The 27,593-nt window shown below is 34.7% G+C and overlaps 1 protein-coding gene and 1 pseudogene across 3 annotated transcripts; both read left to right on the plus strand.

Annotated features, from left to right (window-relative positions):
* The first annotated feature begins 1,278 nt into the window (after window positions 1–1,278).
* Window positions 1,279–11,021, plus strand: LOC113769003 (annotated as a pseudogene).
* Window positions 11,022–18,626: 7,605 nt separating this feature from the next.
* On the plus strand, window positions 18,627–26,333 carry LOC113768533 (cucumisin-like). Of its 3 annotated transcripts, none has more exons than XM_027312930.1 (10): window positions 18,627–18,840; window positions 19,041–19,129; window positions 19,218–19,312; window positions 19,405–19,648; window positions 21,654–22,176; window positions 24,278–24,375; window positions 24,470–24,694; window positions 24,804–24,915; window positions 24,996–25,209; window positions 25,483–26,333. In XM_027312930.1, the coding sequence occupies exons 1-10, from the start codon at window positions 18,742–18,744 to the stop codon at window positions 26,079–26,081; spliced, it is 2,298 nt and encodes a 765-aa protein (XP_027168731.1). In that variant the 5' UTR covers window positions 18,627–18,741; the 3' UTR covers window positions 26,082–26,333. The 3 variants fall into 3 exon arrangements, with proteins under 3 accessions (XP_027168731.1, XP_027168732.1, XP_027168733.1); XM_027312931.1 differs by having other exon boundaries at window positions 24,473–24,694; XM_027312932.1 differs by having other exon boundaries at window positions 19,224–19,312.
* The last annotated feature ends 1,260 nt before the right edge of the window (window positions 26,334–27,593 follow it).

Genomic DNA, 27,593 nt, shown 5'->3' on the forward strand with positions numbered 1-27,593 from the left:
GATCCGACTTGCATTTTAGGTACATTTTGTGTCAAACTGAAATACAATAGACTGAACCTGGTCCTCAGTCTTTGAGGTTTCAAATGAATGCCCAGCTTGCAATGAACAGAAAACGATTGAAGGTTGCTGTAGCGTCCTCAGATTTTAGTTGTTTCATTTACAAAAAATGTGTCCCTTCAAATTTTTAATCATCCATTCTTCGACCCTTTAACCTAAACGAGCCAGTGCAATTGAACATACGACACTTTAACCTAAACGAGCCAATGCAATTGAACATATGATGGTATGAATACATTAGGCATGTCAATGGGTTGGATTTTAACCAAATTCAATCTGGATTCAATATACTTGAGTAGAGTTTTCAAGCCCTATTCAGACTTAGATTCTATAAGAGAATTTGAGGCCTGTGTACGGTCTGATTTTTTATAATTCATACAAAAATTCAGATTCATACCAGATCTTATGCAAACTCATGTATATATAATTAAATAATATATATATTAGTAAATTGATAAAATAATCTAATATTTTATAGTTGTTTGATTGAATATGGTAAGATTTCATGATTTTTTCCCCCAAACTAATCATAATTGTCATTGTAATTAATATAAATTTTTTTAGGAAAAGGAGAAAAAGTAAAAGTAAACAAATGAAAGATTGGACGTCAAGTTTTGATAATAAATAGAAGTAGTCAATAATAGTTCTTTTTTTGTATTCATAATATTGCATTCAACTTCTTGAATATTAATTTTATTATTTGAAAATGAAAATTAGGTGATATTTATATTATTTTTGAACTCTATTATTTTTAATATATTTTTACTTTGGTATGTTTAAAAAATATAACAAATACTCATTAGATACCCAAATCTATGAGTGTCTGGGTCTGGACTTATTTTTTTAAACCTATAAAGATCTAAGTCTAAGTCTGAATTTAACTAAATTTAATGGTTTGGATCTGAATGAAAAACGTAGACCCTACTCGTAACTCGTAAGGCGTTAACATGTCTATAACACATGCATTCGATTTTGTTTAATCACCATTATTCCTCCCCAAACTTGGCTTTCCATTTCCCCTCCGGCAAACTTTTCCCACTTCCATTTCTGGTCCGGATGAAGCAATTTATCTGTGCTTCTTGGTCCAGTCTTCGACCTTACAAATACGTGCTGGTCGAGCTCACTTCGATGGCAATGTCTGTCAATGAAAATGTGGAAATGATAACATCAAGTGTTTAACTGAAGCTACATTAGGCAGCAATTCAAAAAAAAACAGGGACAATGTCAGCTGCGACATATATGGTATAAATGAAACATGTTTCTCGTTGAATTATTGAGGAGAAAAAAGCTGATTGTTCGTGCAATAATTAAGGGTCTCAAATGGCTATATAAAGCAATGAAAATTGCTTTTACGCTGTGTACCAACCATTGAATCTAAGGGAAAGCTAGCCAGCCTCTTATCGGTTGATTGCTAGACTACTAGTCTCGCTTAAATACCACCGAACTCACTTGTATACACAAAAACCATAAGATAACTTTTATGGCCAAATCCAATCCAATCTCAAGAGCATGGCCTTTTATTCTCGCTGCAGCATTTCGTTTGTTCTTCAGATGCATGGAAGAAGAACCTGATGGCAATCATAAGGCATACTTAATTTTTTGTCCCACGCTGTTTCTTGGTTTTGGATTATCGTTGCTCACTATCATATATCACACAATGTTGGATTTCTTCTTCTTCTTCATCTTTTTTTTATATGGTTTGATATATAATATAAAAATGAGCAGAACTAAACAGTCTAAACTAACCAAACAAGAAAAAAAACTGATTAATTATGTAACTTTTATCAGGAATATATTGTGTACATGGGGGATCGTCCAAAGGAAGGTCTGTGTGTGACATCTCTTCACAAGAGTATTCTGCAAAAAGCCGTGGGCAGGTTTAACCCTGATTTCTTTTACAGAACTTACATATTTTTCCCCAGGAACAAACATTTTTCTGGATTATAGCTAACTTCTTTTGTTACATGCAACGAATACTAAAGCAGTAGGGCATCAGATTCCCTACTCTACAGTTACAGACGAAGCTTCAATGGTTTTGTGGCAAAGCTGACCAAAGAAGAGAAAGAGAGGCTAACTAGTGGATGAAAAACATATGCTAAATCAAACAAAGTTGATAAAACTCATGTTTTGTGGCTTTTCTGTTTTCTTACTTCATTGACACATTTTTCAGACATGGAAGGTGTAGTCTCTAGTCTCTGTGTTTCCGAATGGTAAAAAACAGCTTCACACGACAAGGTCGTGGGATTTCGTGGGCTTTCCCCAGGATGCTAGTAGAAAAACTCTTGAAAGCGATATTATCATAGGAATGCTGGACAGTGGAATTTGGCCAGAATCTAAAAGGTTCAATGACTCAGGATATGGTCCGCCTCCAAGCAGATGGAAGGGCACCTGTGAAAGCTCAGAAAACTTCACTTGTTACAAGTAAATGTGTACTATTTCCTGTGTCTTTTCTTAGGTGATCTAGATGGAAAATTCTAATCCTACTTGCTAGGAATATGCTTATGGTGCACACAACGTAAGAGAACTAAGCGCTCTCGTGGATATTATTTCCCAATCTAGATTGCACTGATAATTGCCCAAGTAAAGGTGCGCTTAGAATCCAGAACTATTATGTTGAATCCCATGTTTAATACTCTCTTGTTTGCAGCAAAATAATTGGAGCAAAACACTATCATATAGGTCGAAGGCCATTAGATGATGGAGATATTCCCTCACCCAGAGATTCCGAAGGTCATGGATCCCATACTGCATCGACTGCAGCAGGACGTGTAGTAAGCGGGGCAAGCTTGTATGGCTTGGGATTGGGGACAGCTAGAGGAGGAGTCCTTTCTGCCAGATAGCAGTTTACAAGGTGTGTTGGACTGCTGGTTGTTGGGATGCTGATATTCTTGCAGCGTTTGATGCAATAGCCGATGATGTTGATATCGATATCAATTGGAAGCTCTTTTTACATTGATTACTTTAATGATTCTATAGCCATTGGAGCATTACTCATATCAGCCTCAGCCGGCAACTGGGGAAATGGTACTGCAGGATTACTCAATAATTACTCACCTTGGGCTCTCACAGTTGCTGCAAGTACAATAGACAGGAAATTTGTCACAAAGGTGCACCTGGGAAACAAAGAAGTCTATGTGGTGTGGTACGGAGACAATCCAATTTGTGTAGGACCCAAACAAATAATAAATCATCAACCCACAGGAACAATCAAATAAAGAACGATATTGAGAAAAAGGAAATTTTTTTTTATCGAAACTCAAACAAGAATACAAAACAACAAAGCCACCCCTTAAAGAGGACGGACAATGCAACTATCCAGTTAACTAATAAAACAAAGACACATGCCCATTAATCATTGATGCTTGGTTTAATATTTCTATATTGCTTCCCTTAAATCAAGTTCCTCTAATTTGGACATGTCCAACATTTTCTTCAACTTAATAAAAGATTCTGTCTCTAATGTCTCGGTAAAAATATCAGCTACTTGTTCTTCAGTTCTACAATAATTAACTTCAATCTCCCTCTCTCGAACCAACTCACGTATGAAATGATATTTGATGTCAATATGCTTGTTACGTCCATGAAGCACTGGATTCTTGGACAACTCAATTGCTGACTTACTGTCACAATAAGTTTTCGTAGGATCAACTTGCTTGTGTCATAGAACACCAAATATGCGACGTAACCACAAAGCTTGAATAGCACTGTTAGCTGCTGCAATATATTTCGCCTCCGCTGTCGACAATGCAATCACCTGTTGCTTCTTCGAACTCCAGGAAAACATGCCAGAACCAATAAAAAATGCATAATTTGAAGTACTTTTCCTCTCTATTATATCACCTGCCAAATCACTATCTGTGTAGTCAAATAATTCAACTGGATCATTTTTTGAATAAAAAATGCCATCACTGCGAGTACCTCCAATATATATCAAAATCCTCTTGGCTGTCTGCAAATGTGACTGATGTGAATTTTTCATGAACCTGCTAATCAGATCAACAGCAAAATTGATATATGACCTTGTAGACGTCAAATATCTCAAACTCCCTACCAAACTTTTAAAGTAGGTGAGATTCACATATTCACCACCGCCTCAACCTCAAGTTTTCTTCAACTGGTGTCATAATTGGCTTTGCTATATTCATCTTGAATTTCTTTAAAATGTCACCTTCATATTTCTTTTGAGATATAAAAATTTCATTGTCAGACTGAAAGAATTCAATTCTTAAAAAAAATGACACGAGTCCTATATTTGTCATCTCAAACTGTTTAATCATAATCTCCTTGTACTCTGCAATCATCTCTGAATTATTTCCTGTAAAAATTAAATCATCTACGTATAAGCACATAATAAGAATATCATCACGAACAGAAGATTTAATATATAAAGTGTGCTCATATGGACACCTCTGAAAATCACGAGTCAGAAAATAGGAATCAATTCTTATATACCACGCTTTTGGGATTTGTTTCAATCCATAACAGACTCTCTTCAATCTATACACCTTATTTTCCTGACTTCTTCTGACAAATCCTACTGACTGCTCCACATACACATTTTCATTAAAAACTTCATTCAGGAAAGCTGACTTGACATCTATTTGATAAATTCTCTAGTTATTTTGAGTAGTTAGAGAAATTATCATACTAACTGTGTCAAGCCTGGCAACTAGTTCAAACACTTCAAAATAGTCAATCCCGGGTTTCTACTTGTATCCTTTCACCACTAGTCTCGCCTTGTATCTATCAACTTCTCCATTGGGTTTAAATTTTGTCTTGTACACCTATTTTGCTCCAATGACTTTTTATCAATTGGAAGAGAAGTAAGTTCTCATGTGTCATTCTTTTCTATTGCATGAATTTTTTTCTCCATTGCTTTCACCCAACGATCATTACTGGCTGCTTTCTCACACACAACTGGGTCACAATCTGCAAACGAAGCAAAATTAACAATATTTTCATCAGAAGGAATATCATCTGGTGTAATAACATAATCCTGCAAACGAGCTAGCATCTATCGCTGATGATGGGGACGTCCAGTTAAATCAGTTTGTGGACCCTAAGCAACTACTGATGGCTGAATATCATAATTACCCTCCTCTTGTTGATAATTTAGAGTCACCTTTGCTGTCTCAAGATTTTCAATAGACCAATCCCAAACACCTCTTTCGTCAAAAGTCACATCTCTACTTACTATCACTTTTTTTGTCACAGGATTATACAATTTGTAAACTCGAGAGACTTCACTATAACCAATAAATACACACTTCTCTCCCTTATCATCAAGTTTCTTTTTTAATTGATCAGGAATATGAGAATAGGCAATATACCCAAAAACTTTGAGATGACCAACAAATAGTCTTCTACCACTCCAAACTTCTTCAAGAGTTTTTCCGAAAACACTTCTAGTGGGACACTTATTTAACAGATAAATTGCACAAGAAACTGCCTCTATCCAAAAAGATTTTGGTATATTTTTTTACCTTCAATATACATCTCACTATATCCATAACTGTCTTATGCTTCCTCTCTGTCACTCCATTTTGTTACAGAGTGTACCTGGTACTCAACTGATGGTGTATCCCATTTTTCTCAAGAAAATCATTACACATCAAATATTCCTGAACCCTATCTATTCTCAAAATTTTAATCTGACACCCACTTTGCCTCTCAACAAAAGTTTTAAAAATTTTAAAAGTGTCATAGGCATCATATTTTTGTTTCAAAAAATACACCCAGACTTTTCGACTAAAATCATCAATAAAGGTAATAAATACCTGCAACCACCATTAGAAGGAACTTTCACAGTGCATAAATCTGAATGAATAATTTCTAATGGTCTTCTGGCCCTCCATGATTTGGCAGTCTGAAAGGTATCCCTATGTTGTTTTTCCAAAACGCACATATCACAAACTCTACCAGGATTTCTCGTATTAGGCAATCCATCAATCATTCTTTTATTGGCCAAAAATTTTAAACTGTCAAAATTTAAATGACCAAATCGCATATGCCACAACCAATTACTGTCATCTATCATTGTACTCAAACAAGAAAAATTGGCACTATTCAAATTCAGTGGAAATAGGTAATTTGAAGTCATTGATATACTGGCAATCATTTCAATATTTTTATCAAAAAATAGTACAAATACCATTACTGATATGAATATCATATTTTTTTCTCAGACAACTGGCCCATACTCAACAAATTTTGATGCAACCCAAGAACATAGAAAACATCAAAAATAAAATCAGTAGACCCATTTTTCAGACTAATAGGAATTTTTTCCTTACCAATCACTGGTAAAACAATGTTATTCCTAAATTTAACTTCACCACGGACAAATTCATCAAACTCAACAAATAATTCCTTCTTGCCAGACATTTGGTTACTATAACCCGTATCCAAGTATCATTTATTTTTATCAACCACATCAACAACATTATAGGCTAATAATAAAATATCATATTTTTTATTATTATCCTGTACCTGATTGTCAATAACATTACCCTAAAAATTTCTGTCTACATTCTCTCCGAATCTACATTCAAATTGTCTATGGCACAATTTTTCACAATTATAACATTGAACTCTCTGTCCAAAATTATTCTGAAAATTATTTCCTATGCTAAAATTACCATCCCTGCCTCTACCAGGACTACCTCTAAAATTGAAATTATTACCTCTACCTCGTCCAGGATTTGATGTAGCTTATCGACCTCTATTATTATTACCAAAAATCACTTTTTTTTATTGTAACCACCTCTGCTCCTTTGATTGGATTCGCCTTGCTTCCTAACAATAATTTATTATTGCCTCTCAAATTCAACTGCACCTACAACGCCTTCTCTACTATATCCTTCCCCGGGGTATCCTCCAATTTTTCATTAATTCGACCCATGCAAATCTTTAATACTCAAATCCTCCAAATCTTTCATTTCCTGAATTACAACTACCATATGATCAAATTTCATGGGTAGGCTATTGAGAACTTTCTCAACAAATGTTCTATCAGGAAGATTATACTGATTGAATTTCATCTCATTTTTAACATTTGACAAATGCAAAAAATGACTCAATAGATTTTGACGTCTCCATCACCACAAGTTCAAATTTCCTCTTCAACATCATCAAATTATTTTGTTGAATCCTGTCAATCCATTTGTATGTTTTCTCCAATATATCTCAAGCCTCCTTTATCGTATCAGCCGTAGCAATTTTTTCAAAAACTGACATATTAATTGTCTGATGAATTTGTGACAAAGCCAAGTTGTCTTTCGCCTTATCATCCTCACTAGCATTTTGGACAAGTGCATATTCAATATATCGATGTAATTTACATGCCTTAAGATGTGTTACAATTTGTTTTTGGCAAAAATTAAACTCCGCCTTTGTTTTGAGTTTTTAAACAGAACAAATAATATTGGGGTTAGGGTTTGCTATATTTCAATCTACCGTAGCTCTAATACCACTTTGTAGGACCCAAACAAATAATAAATCATCAACCCACAGGAACAATCAAATAAAGAACGATATTGAGGCAAATGAAGTTTTCTATTAATCAAACGAAACTCAGGCAAGAAAACAAAACAACAAAGCCATCCCTTAAAGAGGACGGACGAGAGGCTACATAGTACTAGGTCTCTTGCTAGCTGACTTCTAATACTAGTACTATGGGCCTAATCTAATGTGGCCAACTTTACCAACTCACAATGCAACTATCTAGTTAACCAATAAAACAAAGACACATGGCCATTAATTATTGATACTTGGTTTAATATTTCTACAATTTGGATATTAACTTTCTGATCATTTCCTAAAAGGGCTGTTTTTGACATGAAATATGCAGTGTATATTTGGAATAAATTGAATGATGTTCCATCTATTGGCAAACAGGGATTCTCTATTAATACTTTCGACCTCAATGGGACATTATACCCATTAGTTTATAGTGTGGATGGCCTAGCAGCTGGTCATGATGGAAAGGGTTAATCACATTTTATCCCCTTAAAGAATACCCAATTTCTCAGTTTATCCCTTAACCTTTAATTTTGCTCACTTAACCCCCTTTAGGACAAAATTGCCCTTGCATTATTTTGACTTTTCATTTACCTTGTTTTCCTTTCTTTTATTTCTTTTTCTCTTTCTTCTTTATTTAATTCTTCCTCTTTCCCACAAAAATCTTCACCTTAATGATTGAAATTAAAAAAGAGGAATTGCAAAGATCTATCCTCTCCTTAAATGATTAAAAAAATATTCAAATCACTTTCCTAAAATACAATTTTTTTAGCCATTCAATTCTTTTAATTTTGGATTTTCCTCTTTCCTTTCTAGTTTCTTATTTTATTCTCAAGAAAATATCATAAGATGAAATTGTTTTCCTTTCTTTTATTTCTTTTTCTCTTTCTTCTCTCTTTCATCCTTCCCAATAGAAATTCCATTTCAACGAAAATTTTTGTTTTGAATTTGTAATTGCATATTTCTGGGTGAAGGTTTAAAAGGCATCAAAAACTAATTTTGATTTTTTGTATGATGCCACGTGTCACAAATTTCAATTGATGATTATTAATCAGGTCACAATTTCATCTTAAGATATTTTCTTGGGAATAAAATGAGAAACTAGAAAGGAAAGAGGAAAACCCAAAATTAAAAGAATTGAAAGGCTAAAAAAATTGTATTTTAGGAAAGTGATTTGAATATTTTTTTAATCATTTAAAGAGAGGATAGATCTCTGCAATTCCTCTTTTTTAATTTCAATCATTAAGGTGAAGATTTTTGTGGGAAAGAGGAAGAATTAAATAAAGAAGAAAGAGAAAAAGAAATAAAAGAAAGGAAAATAAGGTAAATGAAAAGTCAAAATAATGCAAGGGCAATTTTGTCCTAAAGGGGGTTAAGTGAGCAAAATTAAAGGTTAGGGGATAAATTGAGAAATGGGGTATTCTTTAAAGGGATAAAATGTGATTAACCCTGATGGAAATGAATCTTGGTGAGGCACAAAATCTAGACTGATAATTTTCATATGGAATTTATCCGTGTACTATATGCTGCCAAGTTTAATTATTGTGATGCATGAATCAAAGCACGTACTGCATGATAGGATCATTGGACGACACTAATCAGGTTACTGGAAAAATTGTGTTCACCTATCATCTGAATAGCTGGTCGAGAGCAACTGATGCGGGTGCAATTGGTATTGTGATGCCTGATAAGGGACCTTTAGTTTACGGAGACACTTGCTCTTTACCTGCATCTCTTCTGTACAACAGAGATGGCAATCAAATTCTTAGTTACATTAATTCCACAAGGTACAGTGTAGTTGATAAGTCACTTCACCTCTGAATCAATAAGTCCAGAGTTTGACTCATAAATTGGATGCTAATATGAAGTACATACTAATTTTACAGTAATCCCACTGCGACAATTGACAAGAGTATTGAAATTATAGACAAAGCTGCTCCGTCTATTGTTTCGTTTTCATCAAGGGGACCAAATCCGATTACTATGGACATTCTTAAGGTAATTTTACAAATGAACTATTTTTGCTATTGTGCAATTAAAAATAGTGCACTTTCCGGTTTACATGTATCGTGTGAATTATGTCTCCTTATGCAGTCTGACCTGAGTGCACCTGGACTGGAAATTTTAGCAGCATGGTCAGAGGCAACCATAGTAACAAGTTACACAGGAGATAAAAGAGTAGCTCCATACAATATAATTTCAGGGACATCCATGTCCTGTCCTCATGCTACTGGAGCAGCAGCTTATGTCAAATCTTTTAATCCTACCTGGTCCCCTTCTGCTACCAAATCTGCACTCATGACAACTGGTATTGTATTATTAGCTCAAGATCTCAGTAAAGATTAAAAAAAAATTGATGGTTTAACTGTTCAAATCAATTACTAGAACATGGAAGATTTTTTGAAAAGTTTCCACCAATCTTATTTTTTAATACTGAAGTATCCTTAAAAATTTGATTAACTACAATTGTATTGTACTGTTACTCTTCCAAGCAAAATTTTTCTAGTACAGAAAAGACAAGAATGATGATAATTAACTATTGATAAAAGCATGATAAAGAAACATAAAGATATTTTTGGTTGTTGTTTATTCCTTTTCTAAGTAAAAAGTAAATCAACAATACGAGTGCTAAGGCGAAAGCTAAATTTTGTGTTCGAATATTCCCAATTTTGTTAAGTTGGAAGCTACATATTTTGCATTAGCATGAAAATAAAGTGCCACTGGCAAATGACAAGCACTACATCCATTGATATCCCAATGTAAGTATTGGGTTAGAATATGCTTTTACTAGTATGCCATCTATCCATACTGCTGGATATATATGACATTGTTTTTGTGCTATACAGCAAAAATTATAAGTGCAGAGAAAGGATATTGATGCTGAATTTGCTTATGGATCTGGTCAAATAAATCCCCTGAAAGCTATCACTCCCGGTTTAGTATACGACATAGAAAAGAAAGATTTTGTTAGTTTCTTGTGTGGTCAAGCTTACAACATCACATTTTTGCGACTCATCACTGGTGATAACAGTATTTCTTGCAGCCAAGACAATAATTCATCAGTCTGGGATCTGAATTACCCTTCGTTCACTCTTTCTGCTCCTTCTAGACATGTTACTCGGGTTTTTCACAAAATGGTCACAAATGCTGCTAATGTAGGATCGACTTACAAGGCAACTATTACTGCTCCACCTCAACTAAGCGTTCAAGTGAATCCCACTATTCTTACCTTTGAATCTGCAGGGCAGAAGCAGTCATTTATTGTGACAGTTAAAGCACATATTACCAAGAATATAACTTCGGGGTCTTTGGTATGGGATGATGGGGTGCATCAAGTTAGAAGCCCAGTTGTTGCATATTCCTTTGAAAGCCGCAGAAAAGATGATTATACAGGAAGTTTCTTAAAAGGAGGGTTTTCATATAAAGGGTTCCACTCTTCTTCTTAGTATTGCACTATTGCTTTCGCAATGCCCATAAAAGTTGAAACTACTAGCAACCTCCCTTCTAAATCTTATCCTTTGTCGTAGTTATATGCATCAAGCACGCGGATGGAACAAAGGTGAATAAGTAGTAGGATCCTCGGCATAATAAACTAAGGCAGAGTATTAACTGTCTGTTCTTTTTGTTTTTAAGCAATATGATCGTGATGAATAATACTTCTACTTGAACAAGTACTGTCCACAAGATTGGGCTTCTTAACAATTGCTCTGATCATGGATACTAGATAGGGGCAGGGACAATTTCGTAATAATTCTTCAAAATGATGTACAAAGTATTAGGAGAAGGGAGGGGGAAGCAATCGGCGGGGGAGAGAGGAGGAAGAGGAGAGGAGAGAGGAAGAGAGGAGGAGGAAGGGGAAAGGGGAAAGAAAGAAAAAAAGGCGTTGGTGCTGGCGCCGCCGGCGGAGATGGTGATGGATTAAGGTAGGGAAAAAAGAAGAAGAAATAATTGAAGGGAATTTTTTTGTGTGTTTTGAGATATTTTGAAATGTGTAGTTTAAAATTTGGGAAAATCGCCAATTTAGTCCCTAAACTTTTTTTTTCCGTCAATTTAGTCCCTATATATTATTTCTAGCCAATTGGATCCCTAAACCTATATATCGGTTCCAATCAAGGATCTTTGCAGCGGCGCCACCGTATAATTTCCATTAGGTTCATAATCGTGCAATACAAAAGGGGCATTTTAGGGAATTCCATTCTGGCGCCTTTTCCAATTAAAAAGTAAACGAAACAAGTCTGCGATAAATACACACCCAAAAATCCAAAATGAAAACAAAAAATGTCTTGGACAAAATCCAGGGCTTGAGTCGATGATCTGCTAAATAAAATCAAAGCAAATCGTGTTAAATAAGGAATCGGAGGGCATAAGAAAGCAAATGACTCGACTGAGCAACAATTTTTTAGGGTAAACAACAAAAAAGCCCCCTGTGGTTAAGCAATCATACATAAAAGCCCCCTGTGGTTTCATATCATACCAGTCGATACCCCGTGGTTTGAATTAACCTGAAAAGTGGACGGAAATCGGCAAAACAGACGGAGCTGAGTGAATAGACGAAAATACCCTTTTGAAGAACGCAGCTTGCATGTAAAATTTTTTTTTTTAAGTAATTTGTTAAATAGCCTGCCTGAAACCCGCTTGCGGGTTTCCCCCTTATGTAAAATGACTAAAAGCTGCTTTTCTGTTCTATTTATATCAAACACATACTCTCAAACCCTCACCTGAAGGGTGAGGATGAGAGGGGAGGTTTGCTGGGCATCCTAGGGCCCTCCGATGGGCATATGCAACTCAACGCAGCTTGCATGTAAAAAAATTTTTTTTTTTTTAAGTAATTTGTTAAATAGCCTGAAACCCGCTTGCGGGTTTCCCCCTTTTTTTTTTAAAAATAAATTCTATGCTAAAATGACTTAAAACAAAAATAAAAGACTAAAAGTAAATAAAAACTAGCATGAAAAATAAAAATAACAGTAAATAAAAATACACTAAAAATTTGGTGTCTACAGTAGTTACTGAATAATCTGGAAACAGATTGAATGAAGACTCAGAAGAAACGGAAGCTGGTCTCTTATTATTAAAGAGTGAAGGCTAAAATAGGCATATCAGGTGAAAGTTTGTGGTGGAAATCTGTTTTTCGCATATGCACGCGCCTTTGCAGTTCGTTTAAGACACACGCCGAATATTTGACGATTTCCGTCCACTTTTCAGGTTAATTCAAACCACGGGGTATCGACTGGTATGATATGAAACCACAAGGGGTTTTTATGTATGATTGCCTAACCACAGGGGGCTTTTTTGTTGTTTACCCAATTTTTTAATGGCCATCACTTCTGCAATTCTTCCACTTCAGTCAACATTGTCAGCATAACATTGAACTTGTCACAGAAACTTACATGAGCAATCCAGATGCAAAACAGAGTAATAACAAATCCAGAAGCAAAACAGAGTCAAACATAGATGAAAACTCAATTGTATTTACTTCATTTTAAAGTACAGATGAACCATACAATTCCATACATTCTTCAAAACTACTGCAACATCTTCAATTCCAGCAAACCTTGTTTCTTCCTTTCCTTGCCTCCAAGTACAAAAACAAGTAAAACGCCAAAACAGATACAAATTATAAACAATATTTTCACTTTTGCCTTCAACTTGTTCATTTCAATCAATAATGCTGCGTTTTCTCTCTCAACACTTCTCAGGTCCCTTAAAAGTGCACCCATTATATTTTTCATCTTTTGGGGTATGGGTGGATCATACCACAAAAAAAATCTGCAAGCACCACGTTTCTGCATTTACCACCATTTCATAGTTAAAAGACAAGAAATATTTTAACAAATTCTAAACTTTATGCACATACAAAAAAATTACCCCATAATTTCTGCAACCATGAAACCTTCTTGATGGATTTGCCTCTGTCCAAGCAGTCACAATTCGGCATTGTTCTTGGCAATAGCATCGCACGATGTTGTCTCCACTGTAGTATTTCTCGTTTCCTTCATAAATCGAGTTTCCTGTTTCTGAACCATTTGATCCTTTGACGGTGTTAATAAATTGATCACTGGCTAAGCTTGAGGATGCTTTGTCCCAATTCTTTCTCGAATGCATTGAATTACAGTGCTTTTTCTACGCGGGTCTGCAAAAATTGGACAGCTCTCTTTGGTGCAAGAGAGGTAGTACCTAGATTTGGGCTTTACATCGATTTACTTTTTAATTGGAAAAGGCACCAGAATGGAATTCCCTAAAATGCCCCTTTTGTATTGCACGATTATGAACCTAATGGAAATTATACGGTGGCGCCGCTGCAAAGATCCTTGATTGGAACCGATATATAGGTTTAGGGATCCAATTGGCTAGAAATAATATATAGGGACTAAATTGACGGAAAAAAAAAGTTTAGGGACTAAATTGGCGATTTTCCCTTAAAATTTTTAAGAAATTTTTTGAAATTATTGTAACTCTATTTGGATTTCTCAATTTTTGAAAAATAAATTTTTTATATACAATACTATAGTAATACACAAACAAAAGCAACTCCAAAAACATCATATCTATACAAGATATCAAAAATAATTTCAAATATATATAAAAAAATACACCACCATCCATCACTCTCCACCGCTATCACCACCCCCACGCCTACGACCCTCCTTCCTCCCTCTCTCTCTCCCCCCATCTTTCTTTCCTCTCTCCTCCTCCACCTCTCTCTCTCTCATTCTCCTTCCTCCCTTCTCCCTTCTCTTTCCTTGCTTCCCAATCCCCCTCCCCTCTACTGACCGCAACCTTCTTGGTCACGACCAAATCTGATGGCGACTAGAAGGTCGCAGCCAAAAGCCACGACTCATGGCTTCTACTCTCGACCTTTTTGGTAGCAACCAAGAAGGTCACGGTTAGAGTCGCAACCACCACCTGCGAATGAGAAGGGTTTGGAGTTAGGGAAAAGGAGGGGAGGGGAGAAGGGAGTTGAAAGAGGGAGTAGGAGGATGAGGGGGAGGAAAGATTGGCAAGGAGGGAGGGGGTGGTGGTGGTGGGTGGTATAAAATTAAAAAAAAATACCTTAAAAAAGTTACAAAATATAAAAATATCTTAAAATATTTTTAAAAATTCCTAAAAAAATAATTTAGAACAATTCAAAAAATATTTACAATAAAAGTTTTTTATATATATAGTTATAGTAAAATATTTAAAAAATATTCTCAAAAATAGCTAATTCAAACAGAAAGGTGGCGACAACGGTACAATAATGGCTAATTTCTTAGAATATTTGTATAAAAAAAAACATCCGCCAAATGAAGCTCTGACACACTCTATTTCTCATTTTATACCGGCCGTACTGACTCAGCACGACTGCAAAAATAAATTTTCCATCCGCAGTCTGACAGCATCAAATTCAGCAGGTGTCAGAGGGGTCAGTCGCAGCCGTGCTGACTGTGCATGGCTGCCTCAGCCATGCACAGTCAGCACGGCTGAAGCTGACACTTCTGACCCTTGCAGCCGTTGTCGGCTGACTTTGGGGAAAAAAAAAGCTAGGGGTTTGGCTTTTAAAGTTAGGTTGCTTCAAGTGTGAAAAGTAGAGTGAACTCTCCACCGTGGGAAGTATTATTAAGTATTAACAAACTGACTTCAGGGACATCTTTCACATGTCAATTGGGGCCCAATTGAAATAAGGCAACCGGCTGTAGAGTTGCCTTATTGTCACCTAGGTTTCTTTAAGTGCCCCATCTTAATAATAGTGTACTATATGTATACAATTTTCACATTTGCTATTTATTTTTTTTGTTTAAAGTAATTTATCAAACTTTTATCATTTAACATTTTTCCCTTTCTTTTGCTCCGTTTAGATTAACTGTTTCTGGAGATATTTTTTAAAAACTTTATTGTAATTGTGTATATGAAAAATTTTTACTGTAAATGTTTTTTGGATTGTTTTTAGAGGTATTTTTAAAATATATTTTTGAGTATTTTATAAATAACAATTTTTTTGGGATTTTTTAAAAATATATACTGGCTCTGTTTCTATATATTAATATTTATTTATTTATATATATAATATTTTTTATTTCAATTTTATTTTATAATATGTATGTATATTAATATATATTTAATATATTTATTTATATAAATTTATATATTAATATACATACATATTAATATACATACAAGTTAATATACATACATATTGTTTAATATATATAGTAATATACATACATATTAATATACATACAAGTTAATATACATACATATTGTTTAATATGTATAACAATATACAAAAAAATATATTAATATGTATGTATATTAATATATATTAATTTAATATATATATAATATTATTTTGATCTAAGTCCATAAATTATATTTATAAATTTATTAATATTATTTTGATCTAAGTCCATAAATTATATTTATAATTTGTCCCCTAACTTTTGCATAATTGTGCTAGGGTCTCAACATTTGCCAAAAATGGATATAATTTAGCTTTTTGGAGTCCTGGCCTTTCTTTATGATGTTAATGTGTATTTTTGTAAATTAATTCTGACTTTTCAGGTATAATTAGGGGTTTTAGTAAATTTAATAAGTTTAGGATTTTAATTTAACAATTTTAGAAACTAGACTTAATTTAATACCTTTAGGCGCGGACGTGCTGACTGGGCACGTCCGCGACTGACCAAAAAGACTGCCATGACCAGCAGTGTCAGGCGCGGATGTGCTGACTGAGCACATCCGCAGCTGACAAAAAGACTGCCATGAACTTTTTGACCTTGCTGACTTTTTCAACTTTTTTTAAAAAAAAAATTAATTTATTATGCGGCCGCCGCTATAGTTTGAGAAATGCACCCTTTTAGAGGTACATTTGGCGGATTAATTTTTTTTTACGTATAATCTAAGAAATTAGCCTACAATAATTGGGTTATTGTTTTTAAAAGCGTATCACAAAAGATTTGTGTTGGTGGATTTTGGGTCATGGATTCTCGGATTTATGGTGTGTTGGTGGATTGGACAGTGTCATGATTTAGAATCATTTTTTTATAGGTGGACCCGGGAAAATAATTAACAATTCTAAATATGTCAAGGCTCAAATCCTCAAAATAAATGAAATAAACGAGTCTTCTATCATCGACTCTATCGTTATGTGGACGGACTCGCAAGAGAGAAACCAGCCACATCTGTGATCTGACACCATGACAAGTCACAATTTGAACTGTGACCAATAATTTAATGCTAAGACCGTTGAACTTTTAGCAACTCTAAAAGTCGTAGTTGGGGGACTCGAAGCTATAAATTTTTTTTTTTTTTTTGAATTTCCCATTGATCCCTTGCATTTACCCCTTCCTTTTAACGTAGAATAAGATTAGAAGACTCGAAACTATAAAGATTTATCGTGATTATAGAAATGCCTGCTAACTCGATTGATAACCATGTACTAATATAGTAATGTTGTGTTGTGATTTTCAACAAACACAATCTAAGGTTGTGTTTGGATTGCATTTTTTAAGATTTTTTATAGAAAAATTACTGTAACGATTTGATGTATGTAAGAAAAAAAAGTAATAAGAAAATGTGATCACGAAAAATGATACAATTTTTCGGCGAAAAATGATGCAATTTTTCGGCGAAAAATGGGTGTCTAAACAAGGCCAAACTTTAGCACCCCAAAAAAAAAAAAACATTTACTAATGCACCAGCATTTCAAATAGATATCTGTATGACCAAGTACTTAATACAGAATGGGAAATTTTTTCTAGAGAGGGTAGGTGCTCTTGAAAATTTAATCTGAAAGCTTGTAGAGTAATATATTGGTGTCTTTGAGCCCCCTGCTAAGGAAACAAATAGAATGGGGTAAGCTATATGCTTAGTGAGTAATCAGGGGTATAAATGTAAACTCACATCCAAATAACAAGTAATTAGGTTATTTCACCTCAATAACAAAAAGGTAACAACACAATGGTAGGATACAGGTGGCTCCAAAACCAGTTCAATTCCCCGAGCTTGAATGCCTGTTCACACTCCGTCAACCAAAGTACTCATAGACCGTAGACTTCACTTAACTTTCCCCGTTCACCTTATCAACCCCCGCTGGCCAGTCAACAACACACAACAGCTCGAGCGAAACAAAATAACTTAGCTTTCATCAAAACTTTAACAAAGAACGAAATCCCAAAGTTAGCATGGAACTAACTTCGACTAAACTCCGGCTGGCTCGAATAGTTCGTCTACCCTTAGAACCAGGTTGGAACCAAGCCGTGAGATATCCAATCTCTCAATAGATAGTATCTCTAAAACGGTACACAACAAAGTACTTGCCCAACAGCACACAGCGTCGGCCATTATATTGACTAGGTTCAAATTTCCACACTTAAAACGTGTCTTTGCTTTATGAATACAAATATTGCAATGTGGGACTCACAATAATTAAGTTTATGGTTGGTTTGGGAATAAAGTAGTTTAAGATGATTTGAAAGAAAATAATTGCAATGTAGGGCTCACAATAATGAGAATGGATAAGGGAATACGTGGGATGGGCAGGTGGTGTCATGACTTGAGGCAACCCCTGTCTAAGGTTGATGGCATGTTGGTCTATGGTATTGTGTCATTATTGGGGGCAACGGATGAAGAAAAAAGAAAGGAACTAATTAAACTCTTACGGTAAAGGGGTAGGAAACAATTGTAAATCGAAGTACTTTTAAACAATGTAAGAAATTTAATTCGTAAGCTGTAACGTATTGTCAATTGTTTGTATACTTTCATAATAGAAACGTTATATTTAAATTTCTTGACACTAAGAGAGTTTTAAAACTCTATTTAGGTGTACATCTAAGAATCAAATATTTTGACCTGCATTCTAAATCTTTTTGGGTTCCCTTCCTCCCTCTAATATAACGTAAGTAGGTATAGAATAGAATCTATCATGTCCGGTAAAAAAAAAAAAGGAAAGTGAGAATACTGTCGGTGGCATGTCTTTGGACAAAGTTTCATGTAGTAATATTGAAGGTCTCAAATGGCTATATAAAGGAATGTACTGTGTACCAGGTTTGTGTACCAATTTTATTGAACTAAAAGAAGCCTCTTGTTCAATAACTCTCTTTCTCCCTGCATGTTAAAATTTTCATCAAACTCACTTATATATGTAGACAACCTAAACAAACAATAAAATCCATAAGATATCATCTACATATGGCCAAATCAAATCCAGTATCAAGACCGTGGCTTTTCCTTCTTGCTGCAGCATTTATCAGTTCATTCGTTAGCGCAGAGCCTGATGGCAATAAAAAGGTCAAAACAATTTTTTTTTTCCACAACATTTCTTGGTTAGATTTTGAGGTTTTAGCTTATCAAACTTCATCCTTGAGTACTTACTAGATATGGACATAAATTACATAGCATTGGATTATTTCTCTCTCTCTTTTTCTTTTCCTATAAAACGAAAAGGGATGCATAGAATTAGAAAAACTTATTGTGATATTTAGCTGCAGCAATATATTGTTTACATGGGCGATCGTCCCCAAGGAGATTTCTCAGCTTCATCCCAACACTCAAGCTTGCTACAAGCAGCACTGAGCAGGTGATCTTTAATTAAATTTTCATAACTTCAACATTTTGTTCCCCTATCTAGGAATCTTATAACCTCTCTGGTGGAATGAATATTAAAGCACCAGGGCATCAGATTCCCTAGTCTACAGCTACAAGAGAAGCTTCAATGGTTTCGTTGCAAAGCTGACTGAAGAAGAGATGGAAAGACTAGCCGGTGGGTGAAGTATATAATTCCACAAATATATATATACGTCTCTTTGTTTTTGGACTTTTACATGGTTTCCTTTTTTAACTGTTGAAATTCAGACATGGAAGGGGTCGTCTCAGTTTTTCCGAATGGGAAAAAACAACTCCATACATCAAGGTCATGGGACTTCTTGGGCTTTCCTGAGAACGCTGAGAGAAATACTGTTGAAAGCGATATCATCGTAGGCATGCTAGACACTGGAATTTGGCCGGAATCTGAGAGCTTCGATGACTCGGGATACGGTCCACCTCCAAGCAAATGGAAAGGCACTTGCGAAACTTCAGACAACTTCACCTGTAACAAGTAAACACATTAATTGTTGTTGCGTTCTTTTCTTATAGCTGATGCTGATCTTGAGTGGAATATCCTAACCCCTCGAGACAGACTTCTCATTTCTCAAGGAGGAGTCCGCCTCTATTATGATGGCAATGGGGCCGGGGATTCCTTTCCCCGTCCCACGTCCTGTTCTCCGCCCCACCCCCCCCCCCCCCAATGCTCTGCTGGGTGCCCCACGTTTGTTTAATTAAATTTTTTTATTTTTTGTTTTGACATTATTTTTTATATGTAATATCAATGACAAAATTTTAAAAAAAAAATTTCTTAGATTCTTAACGCTATAATCTCACCATTGCTTTAAAGTGAAAATTCCACCAAAAAAAAAAATTACTGATTTTGCAAAAATTAAGAAACCTCTCTTTAACCATTGGGCCAATGGCTCAGTGGCCACCAGGGAGGGACTTAAGTCCCTTCTTGGGCTAACCTCACCTGCAGCGAAAAAAATTTAAGAATTGTGCCATAACACTCCCTTGGTCTAGTTGGATCTATATATCTACTAGTTCCTACAACAGCCTCTTTAGGCTCCCCCTCCCCCTAGATTAGGATAGAATAGGTTATACAAATGTATCGTTGCTGACAAAAAAAAAAAAAAAAGAAACCTCTCTTTAGTATTGCATCTGGACTGCTACTCTGGTAATTGTTTGGTTGACTTGAATAAAATTAATGTGGGATGTACACTAATAATTAGGGAAAATGTATGTTTATTTATTTACTCAACTGTTCATAAAAGTCTAGAGTGGAAAAGTACTAGGGAAAACAAATCTGTGTGTTTGTGCACGCGACGTGTTTGCAAGATCAAAGATGATGTGGCTGTTGCCAACCTCCCACCGTTGTTGGTAAAGACAAAAAGGAGGGAAAGAGGGTAGTATTTTTCAAAAGCCCCGTGGGTTCAATCTTGTTTTTCACTATATACTTGTTAGTGTTTGTGATTTTCAAGTGGCTTCCTCCAACGAAACTTCGTCGATTAGGTTCTCCCTCCCTTTAAGTTAGGTTAGAGTAAATTATATAAATATTATTGTTGCGATAAAAAAAAGGGTAGTATTTTACAAAAATACTTCTATTTTCCTTAACTTTCCTGTTCTTTTCATTTTGGGTTTTCAATGGGAAAACTTTGCCAATTGGGTCCCTTGCATTTGCATAAAGAACTTTTTTAATCTCTCACATTTAAAATAAGATAAAACAATCCGTGAGACGTAAAAAAAAGTTTGCACATTTGGTCCCAAAACTCATTTTCACTCATTTCTTCAGCCAAAAAATGCACACCTCCCTCACTTGCTCATTATTTCAATCACAAGCCATCCTCACCAAGGTGAGCACGTGAGGTAGTCGTTCGATTTTTGACCAAAGAAGTGATCGAAAATGAGTTTTAGGACCAAATAGGTAGATTTTTTTTATATATATATATGAGGGATTATTTTGGCTAATTTTGAACCTAAAGGACTAAAAAAGTTTTTTCTAAAAATGTGAAAGACCAAATTGGCAGATTTCCCTTCAATGGGACATGTATGTATGTACCTGGTGCTTGCTTCCATGTGAGGGGAGAACTAGATGGTGATTCGAGCAGTGAAGAAGATTAAAGCGCAGCTTAGATTTTAGTCCCTGAAAAAAATTGACATTTATGTTTTGCCCAAACTCAATGGAAATTTTATTTTCTACCTTGTTTGTTTGAAGGTTTTTGTTTTATATTATTTTTAATTAGAACCTAGCTTGTAGTGCCTAAAATGCCCTTGATTAGTTGGTAGTTTTTTGTCCCGATAAAATTTTTATTGGCGGCGCGGCTATAAAAGGATCAAGTTAGATACAAAATTAAAGTTTGAGGACAAGATTTTGGCCAAAATAAAAATTAAGGGATTAAATTAACTTTAGTGAAAATGTTAGAGGACTAAATTGGCTATATCAAAACAAATTTGACCTGGACAGACATGCAACACCAAATGCCATGTTAAATAAGATCTCGACGTTTTTCTTGCAGCAAAATTATTGGAGCAAAACACTATTATCTAGATGGGGATCAGCCATTAGATGGAGGAGAATTTGCTTCACCTAGAGATTCTGCAGGTCATGGATCCCACACTGCATCCATAGCTGCCGGACGCATGGTAAAAGGGGCAAGTTTGTACGGCCTTCGTTCAGGGACAGCTCGAGGAGGGGTGCCTTCTGCAAGAATAGCCGTTTACAAAATTTGTTGGAAAGATCATTGTTCGGACGCTAATATTCTTGCAGCGTTCGACGATGCAATAGCCGATGGTGTTGACATAATATCCATATCAGTTGGAGGAAAACTGTCTGTTGATTACTTCGAAGATTCTATCAGCATTGCTGCATTTCATGCTATGAAGCATGGAATCCTCACATCAGTCTCAGCTGGTAATTTGGGATACGGTACAGGGGGTTACCTCACTAATTACTCACCTTGGTCCCTCACAGTCGCTGCAAGTACCATAGATAGGAAATTTGTCACAAATGTGCGATTGGGAAATGGCGAAGTCTATAAGGTATGCAAAATTCAATTAATTTACTCAGGAAATAGCTTCTTCTTACTTCATCTCTGCAAAACTACTGTGTGGAGCGATGAAAGATGTCAAAATGTTCCCGGAGAATGGGGAATTGCGGTTTTGATCCTTAGTATTTGGTTTGTGTACTGCCTAATTGATCCCTAGCTAGAATTTCCGTCAAAATAAATCTAGTTTCCAAAATTTATGATTTTAAATCGATTTAGGACAATTAACGGAAACGAAACAATGACTAACGGTCAACACCACATTGCCATTAATCAACGTGATCTACAATATTTTGATTTCAAATCGGTATTTTTTCTAAATTTTAAATAGTGATATTAAGGGTTTTAGCACGAATTAAGCTGCAAATTAGAATGAAATAGTATTAAGTGGGTATTAAGAATTCTAACTAAACTTTTTGCTTTTTTTTTTTAATTTTTATTTCATTTATTCATGCTAATAATGTGTCATATATTTCTTTTCTTTACATTGTTAGTCTAAAACTCAGTATAATATATGTATATTAATGTTTGTATTTATTAATAATAATTGATAATGAGTTTTATTACTTTTATTTCTAGTGATAATTAAATAACTTAATTAAATATCTCTTTAAAATATAAGGAATATATACTTTTTATAAATTGTGTTGGTCTTTTTTTTGGCATTTTAATAAGCTATCAATTGAGTTTGAAATGAAGTTGACATTTTACACACGTTAAATTAATCATTAAATGATTATCAAGGATCAAAGATATTAAAATATATGCTTTAAAACTACAATATTGGAACATTAGACTTTAATTGACAGCAAAGACAAAAAAAAAAAAAAAATAACTTTCTTAAGAATTTTGTAAAATTACTTCACATTGATACTTATCATCTCAAGTTTTTATAAGTACAATTGCTAGCTAATTACAAGAATTTGAAACCTATGTACACAAGACATACAATAATTTTTGTAGTAGTAACTACAACAAACTTAAATTATAAAACTAGAATTCTCTTTTTCTTCCATTACTGTATGTTTTATTTATTATTGGTATATTATCATCTAATTATAACTTATTTAACAAAGATATGCTATATATGCTATGATCATGTTGTACCAATATAAAGTGTTTTATAAAAATTTAGGATCATATTTGTCGTATGTTTAATTCAATTCACAAACTTTGGGGACTATTTTATGTTGATCATTAGTCATGATTATTTTCCATTATTTGTAATAAAAAAAAGCCTAAAATCACAAACTTTGGGGACCAAAAATGCAAAGTCAAAATTATTGATTAAAGACAATTGATGTGTTGACTATTATTCATTATTCCATTTCCATTAGTTGCTTTAAATCTGCCTAAAATCACAAACTTTAGGGATTAAATTTGTTTTGGTCCAAACATTGAGGATCAATTTGGCATGCAAGCAAACATTGGAGACCAAAACTGCATTTTTCCCTTATGGAGAATTTATCAACCTTCTTCAAACTAAGTTGTTTGCCACTAGGACAAATAGAAAAAAGAAATGTAGTATGCCACAAAATTATGACAAGGAAAAAGTTGTGACGTAGGTAGAACAAATCATCATCTATGATTTTGAACATGGGCACCGTAGAGTACGATTTTGGCACATTTCATCTGCTACATGAAAGATAAATTTTATCTGCTACATGCAATGCAAAAAATTTATATAAAATTTCACGAAAGAACTTCGATTTATATGGTTATTGTAATTTGGTAGTTACAACATTCAGAATGCTTGTGAGTAATTATATTGGCAAACTGTGATTAGGATAAAAATTATTTTTTAAAAAGGTAAAATTGAAAGTTCAAACGATGACAAGAAGTGTTTATAGCAACTGTCATTGCTCATGCTTTATATATTGTATACATTGACAAAACGTAATTAGGTGATTAAGATAAAAATTAATTTTTAAAAGGGTAATAGCGAAAGTTAAAAAAATGACAAAAAGTGTTTACACCCGCTGTGATTGCTCGGACATTATATATACTACTGCATATTGCGCAGATAAGAGGTGTGTGAACTCAAGTGTTCATTAGATCGAAATAATCTTATTAATTCTGAACATGTTGACAAGCAGGGAGTCTCCATAAATACTTTCGACCTCAATGGCGAATATTACCCGCTCGTCAAGGGTGAGGATGTCCTTAAAACTGGTGGTGATGGAAATAAAACCAGGTAATAATACGCAAAAGAATTTAGACTGTAGACTGAACGATTTGTATCTTTTGCCAGATCCTAAATTTTTGCTACTCTAATGCATAAATTGAAGCAGGTATGGCGTGCCAGGATCATTGGGCGGCGACGCTCAGTACAGCGGAAAAATTGTCTTTAGCGAGCTCTCCATTGGTTGGGAGTTCGCAACTGATGGAGGTGCAGTCGGAAGTATAATGCAATGGGATTCTGGCAACGATGATGCCAGGACTTACCCCATATCTGCAGCTGTTTTGGACCAAGATCCTGGCAATAAAGTTCTTAATTACATTACTTCCACAAGGTTGAACTGTACATAAGAGCATTCAATCCCTTCCTTGCATTGTCAGACTTGCAGTCCACTAGTAATATTTCATGATAATCCATAATTGGATTGTACTGATTTTTTGCAGTAATGCGACTGCAACCATTGACAAGAGTATTGAAGTCGGGGACATACCTGCTCCATTTATCGCTTCATTTTCATCAAGGGGACCAAATCCAATCACCGTTGACATTCTCAAGGTAAATTATTCGAGTCTTTTATACTCCATGCATGCTTTTGTGGATTGGGAAGTTTTTAGCAGCATTTTCTACTTTTGCAGCCTGACATAAGTGCACCTGGGGTGGACATTCTAGCTGCATGGTCAGAGGCCACCACAGTGACGGGCTACGCAGGAGATAAAAGGGTAGTTAAATACAACTTCGACTCTGGGACATCCATGGCTTGTCCTCATGCTACGGGTGCAGCTGCTTTTGTTAAATCCTATAATCCTACCTTGTCCCCTGCTGCTATCAAATCGGCACTTATGACGACAGGTAACTAATTCAAGAACTAGGTCAAGAAAATGTCTTCTGCTCATTAATTAGAGCAGGCTGAAATGTTATGTGAAGAGGATCCTACATGTACAAAATGATTGAAAAATTATACCCTCTTCGTTAATAATTAATTAGGCCCTGTAGCCCTCCAGTTTTTTCATAAATTTTCCTTGCTTTTCTTGCCTACTTAAGAACGTGAGTACAAATTCTAAACAATCTAAGAAAATGTTCATCATGCTGGCTACGTGTGACTTTCTTTACCGTTCTGTACAGCAACAATTATAAGTGCAGAAAGGGATGTAGATGCTGAATTTGCTTATGGATCTGGTCAAATAAATCCCCTGAAAGCTATCTATCCCGGCTTAGTTTACGATATAGAAGAGGCAGATTTTGTGAGTTTCTTGTGCGGTCAGGATTACAACATCACAACTCTGCAACTCATCACTGGTGATAGCAGTGTTTCTTGCAGCAAAGAAAAGAATATATCAGTCTGGGATCTGAATTACCCTGCATTTACACTTTCTACCCCTTCTGGACTAGTCACTCGGGTTTTTCACAGGACCCTCACAAATGTTGCCGATGTTGGATCAACTTACAAGGCAACTATTACTTCTGCACCTGAACTAAACATTCATGTGAATCCCACGGCTCTTTCCTTCGAATCTTTTGGGGAAAAGCAGTCATTTACTGTGACAGTTACAGCAAATGTTACCAAGCATGTAACTTCAGGCTCTTTGGTGTGGGATGATGGGGTGCATCAAGTTAGAAGCCCCGTTGTTGCAACTTCTTTCCAAAGCGACAGGGATGAAAATTTTGTTGGTAGTCTCTTGAGTGGAGAATCTTCATATGAAGGGTTCCACGCTCCTTCCTAAGTATTGAGGGTACCATTGTTTAAGAACTACTACATCCATCCTAAATCTTCTACTAAATAAAAATATGGTAGCAGTATTAATATCATACATGCATGTGCAGAGAGAACAAAATTGAATGGCTAGTAGTTTCTGTAAGAGGGGCACAAAGTCTCCATACATGAAGGCATAAAAAATTGTTCTCCATCTATGAATACTATGATTATGGGTCTTTTTTGGCAAAGCAATGAACCGGGACTCAGTGTGTAGTACCTATCCTAGCTGGTTGTGATGAATAATATTTGAACTTGAACAAGTAGAGTCCAATAATGAATTCCATAGTTAGGGCTTTCTTGATGAATAATCAGATAACCGTTATTGTTAATAATCTGACATTTTAAAGTGAAAAAAAAAAAATCAGTGCAATGAATTCTTGCAGAATTGAGACCTTCTAAACCCAATTGGAAAACATATTTTTTTTCAACAAACGTCAATATTGGTATATATATTTTAGCACTTGAAAGTACAAGAGTTAATTACAAAAAGGGACCTCAACCCTCCTATTGTATTCTGCAGCTGCTTCTGTTAGCTAAACTGGGAAGTATTTTTCCCATTCTATATCATTAACTAGTTTTGGCAAATGTCCTTTTCCATTTAAATTATATAAAAACTACAAATATTGCTTTTGAACCAAATTTTTTTATTTGCTTTTCATTGATTTTCTAATTATGCTTTCTAATTCCATTTGCAGTAAACCAAAAGTCCTTCATATGCATTTTTAAGGCATTCTGTTCATAACCTTTTTCTCCCTCTCTCTTTAAAAGCTAATGAGTATCTATCTATTCACTACAGAACACAAAAGTTTAACAATTGCACCAAAACCTGCTCCATTCATGAAGAATTTTATCAAAATAATCAAATAACTAATGTTTCTAAATTACTTATTCTTTTCTATGCAAACGGTAAGAACCTTAATTGGAGAGATAAGCTTCGTATTATTTAATTTTAAATCCATGTTCAAGTGAGAAATCCTATAACTTATTTTGACTCTTGGGACATGATGATCTTAAGTCGACATAATTATTTATGTGAACCCATAACTATTTTATTGTTAGTTCTGTAAATTGATTAAAGTCACTACTTTTAGTACCATTGCAAACTTATATAATGGTATTCAACTTCTAATACCCTTCAACTTATTACTCATGATGCGGATATGTTAAGGAACTTGCTTTGATTTAAGATTAAGTCCTATTTGATAATCAAATTCAATGGATTCAAATTTTAAGATGTTCAAATATGTTTGATAATCAAAAAATAGAACATCTGAATTAATTAAGATCCTCTTTGATAATCAATTCACCATTTAAATTTAATAGGTTCAGATCTTGATATATTCAGATACATTTGATAACAAAAAATAGAACATCTGAATTAATTAAGTGGCAATGAATTCCCTAGACAAAACTTGCTCCAAAAAATAAGTGATAAGCGATCCACTTATCACTTGATGTGATATATATTCAAATCATTTAG

The sequence above is a fragment of the Coffea eugenioides genome, chromosome 4, assembly GCF_003713205.1.
Source record: "Coffea eugenioides isolate CCC68of chromosome 4, Ceug_1.0, whole genome shotgun sequence".
Taxonomy (NCBI): Eukaryota; Viridiplantae; Streptophyta; class Magnoliopsida; order Gentianales; family Rubiaceae; genus Coffea; species Coffea eugenioides.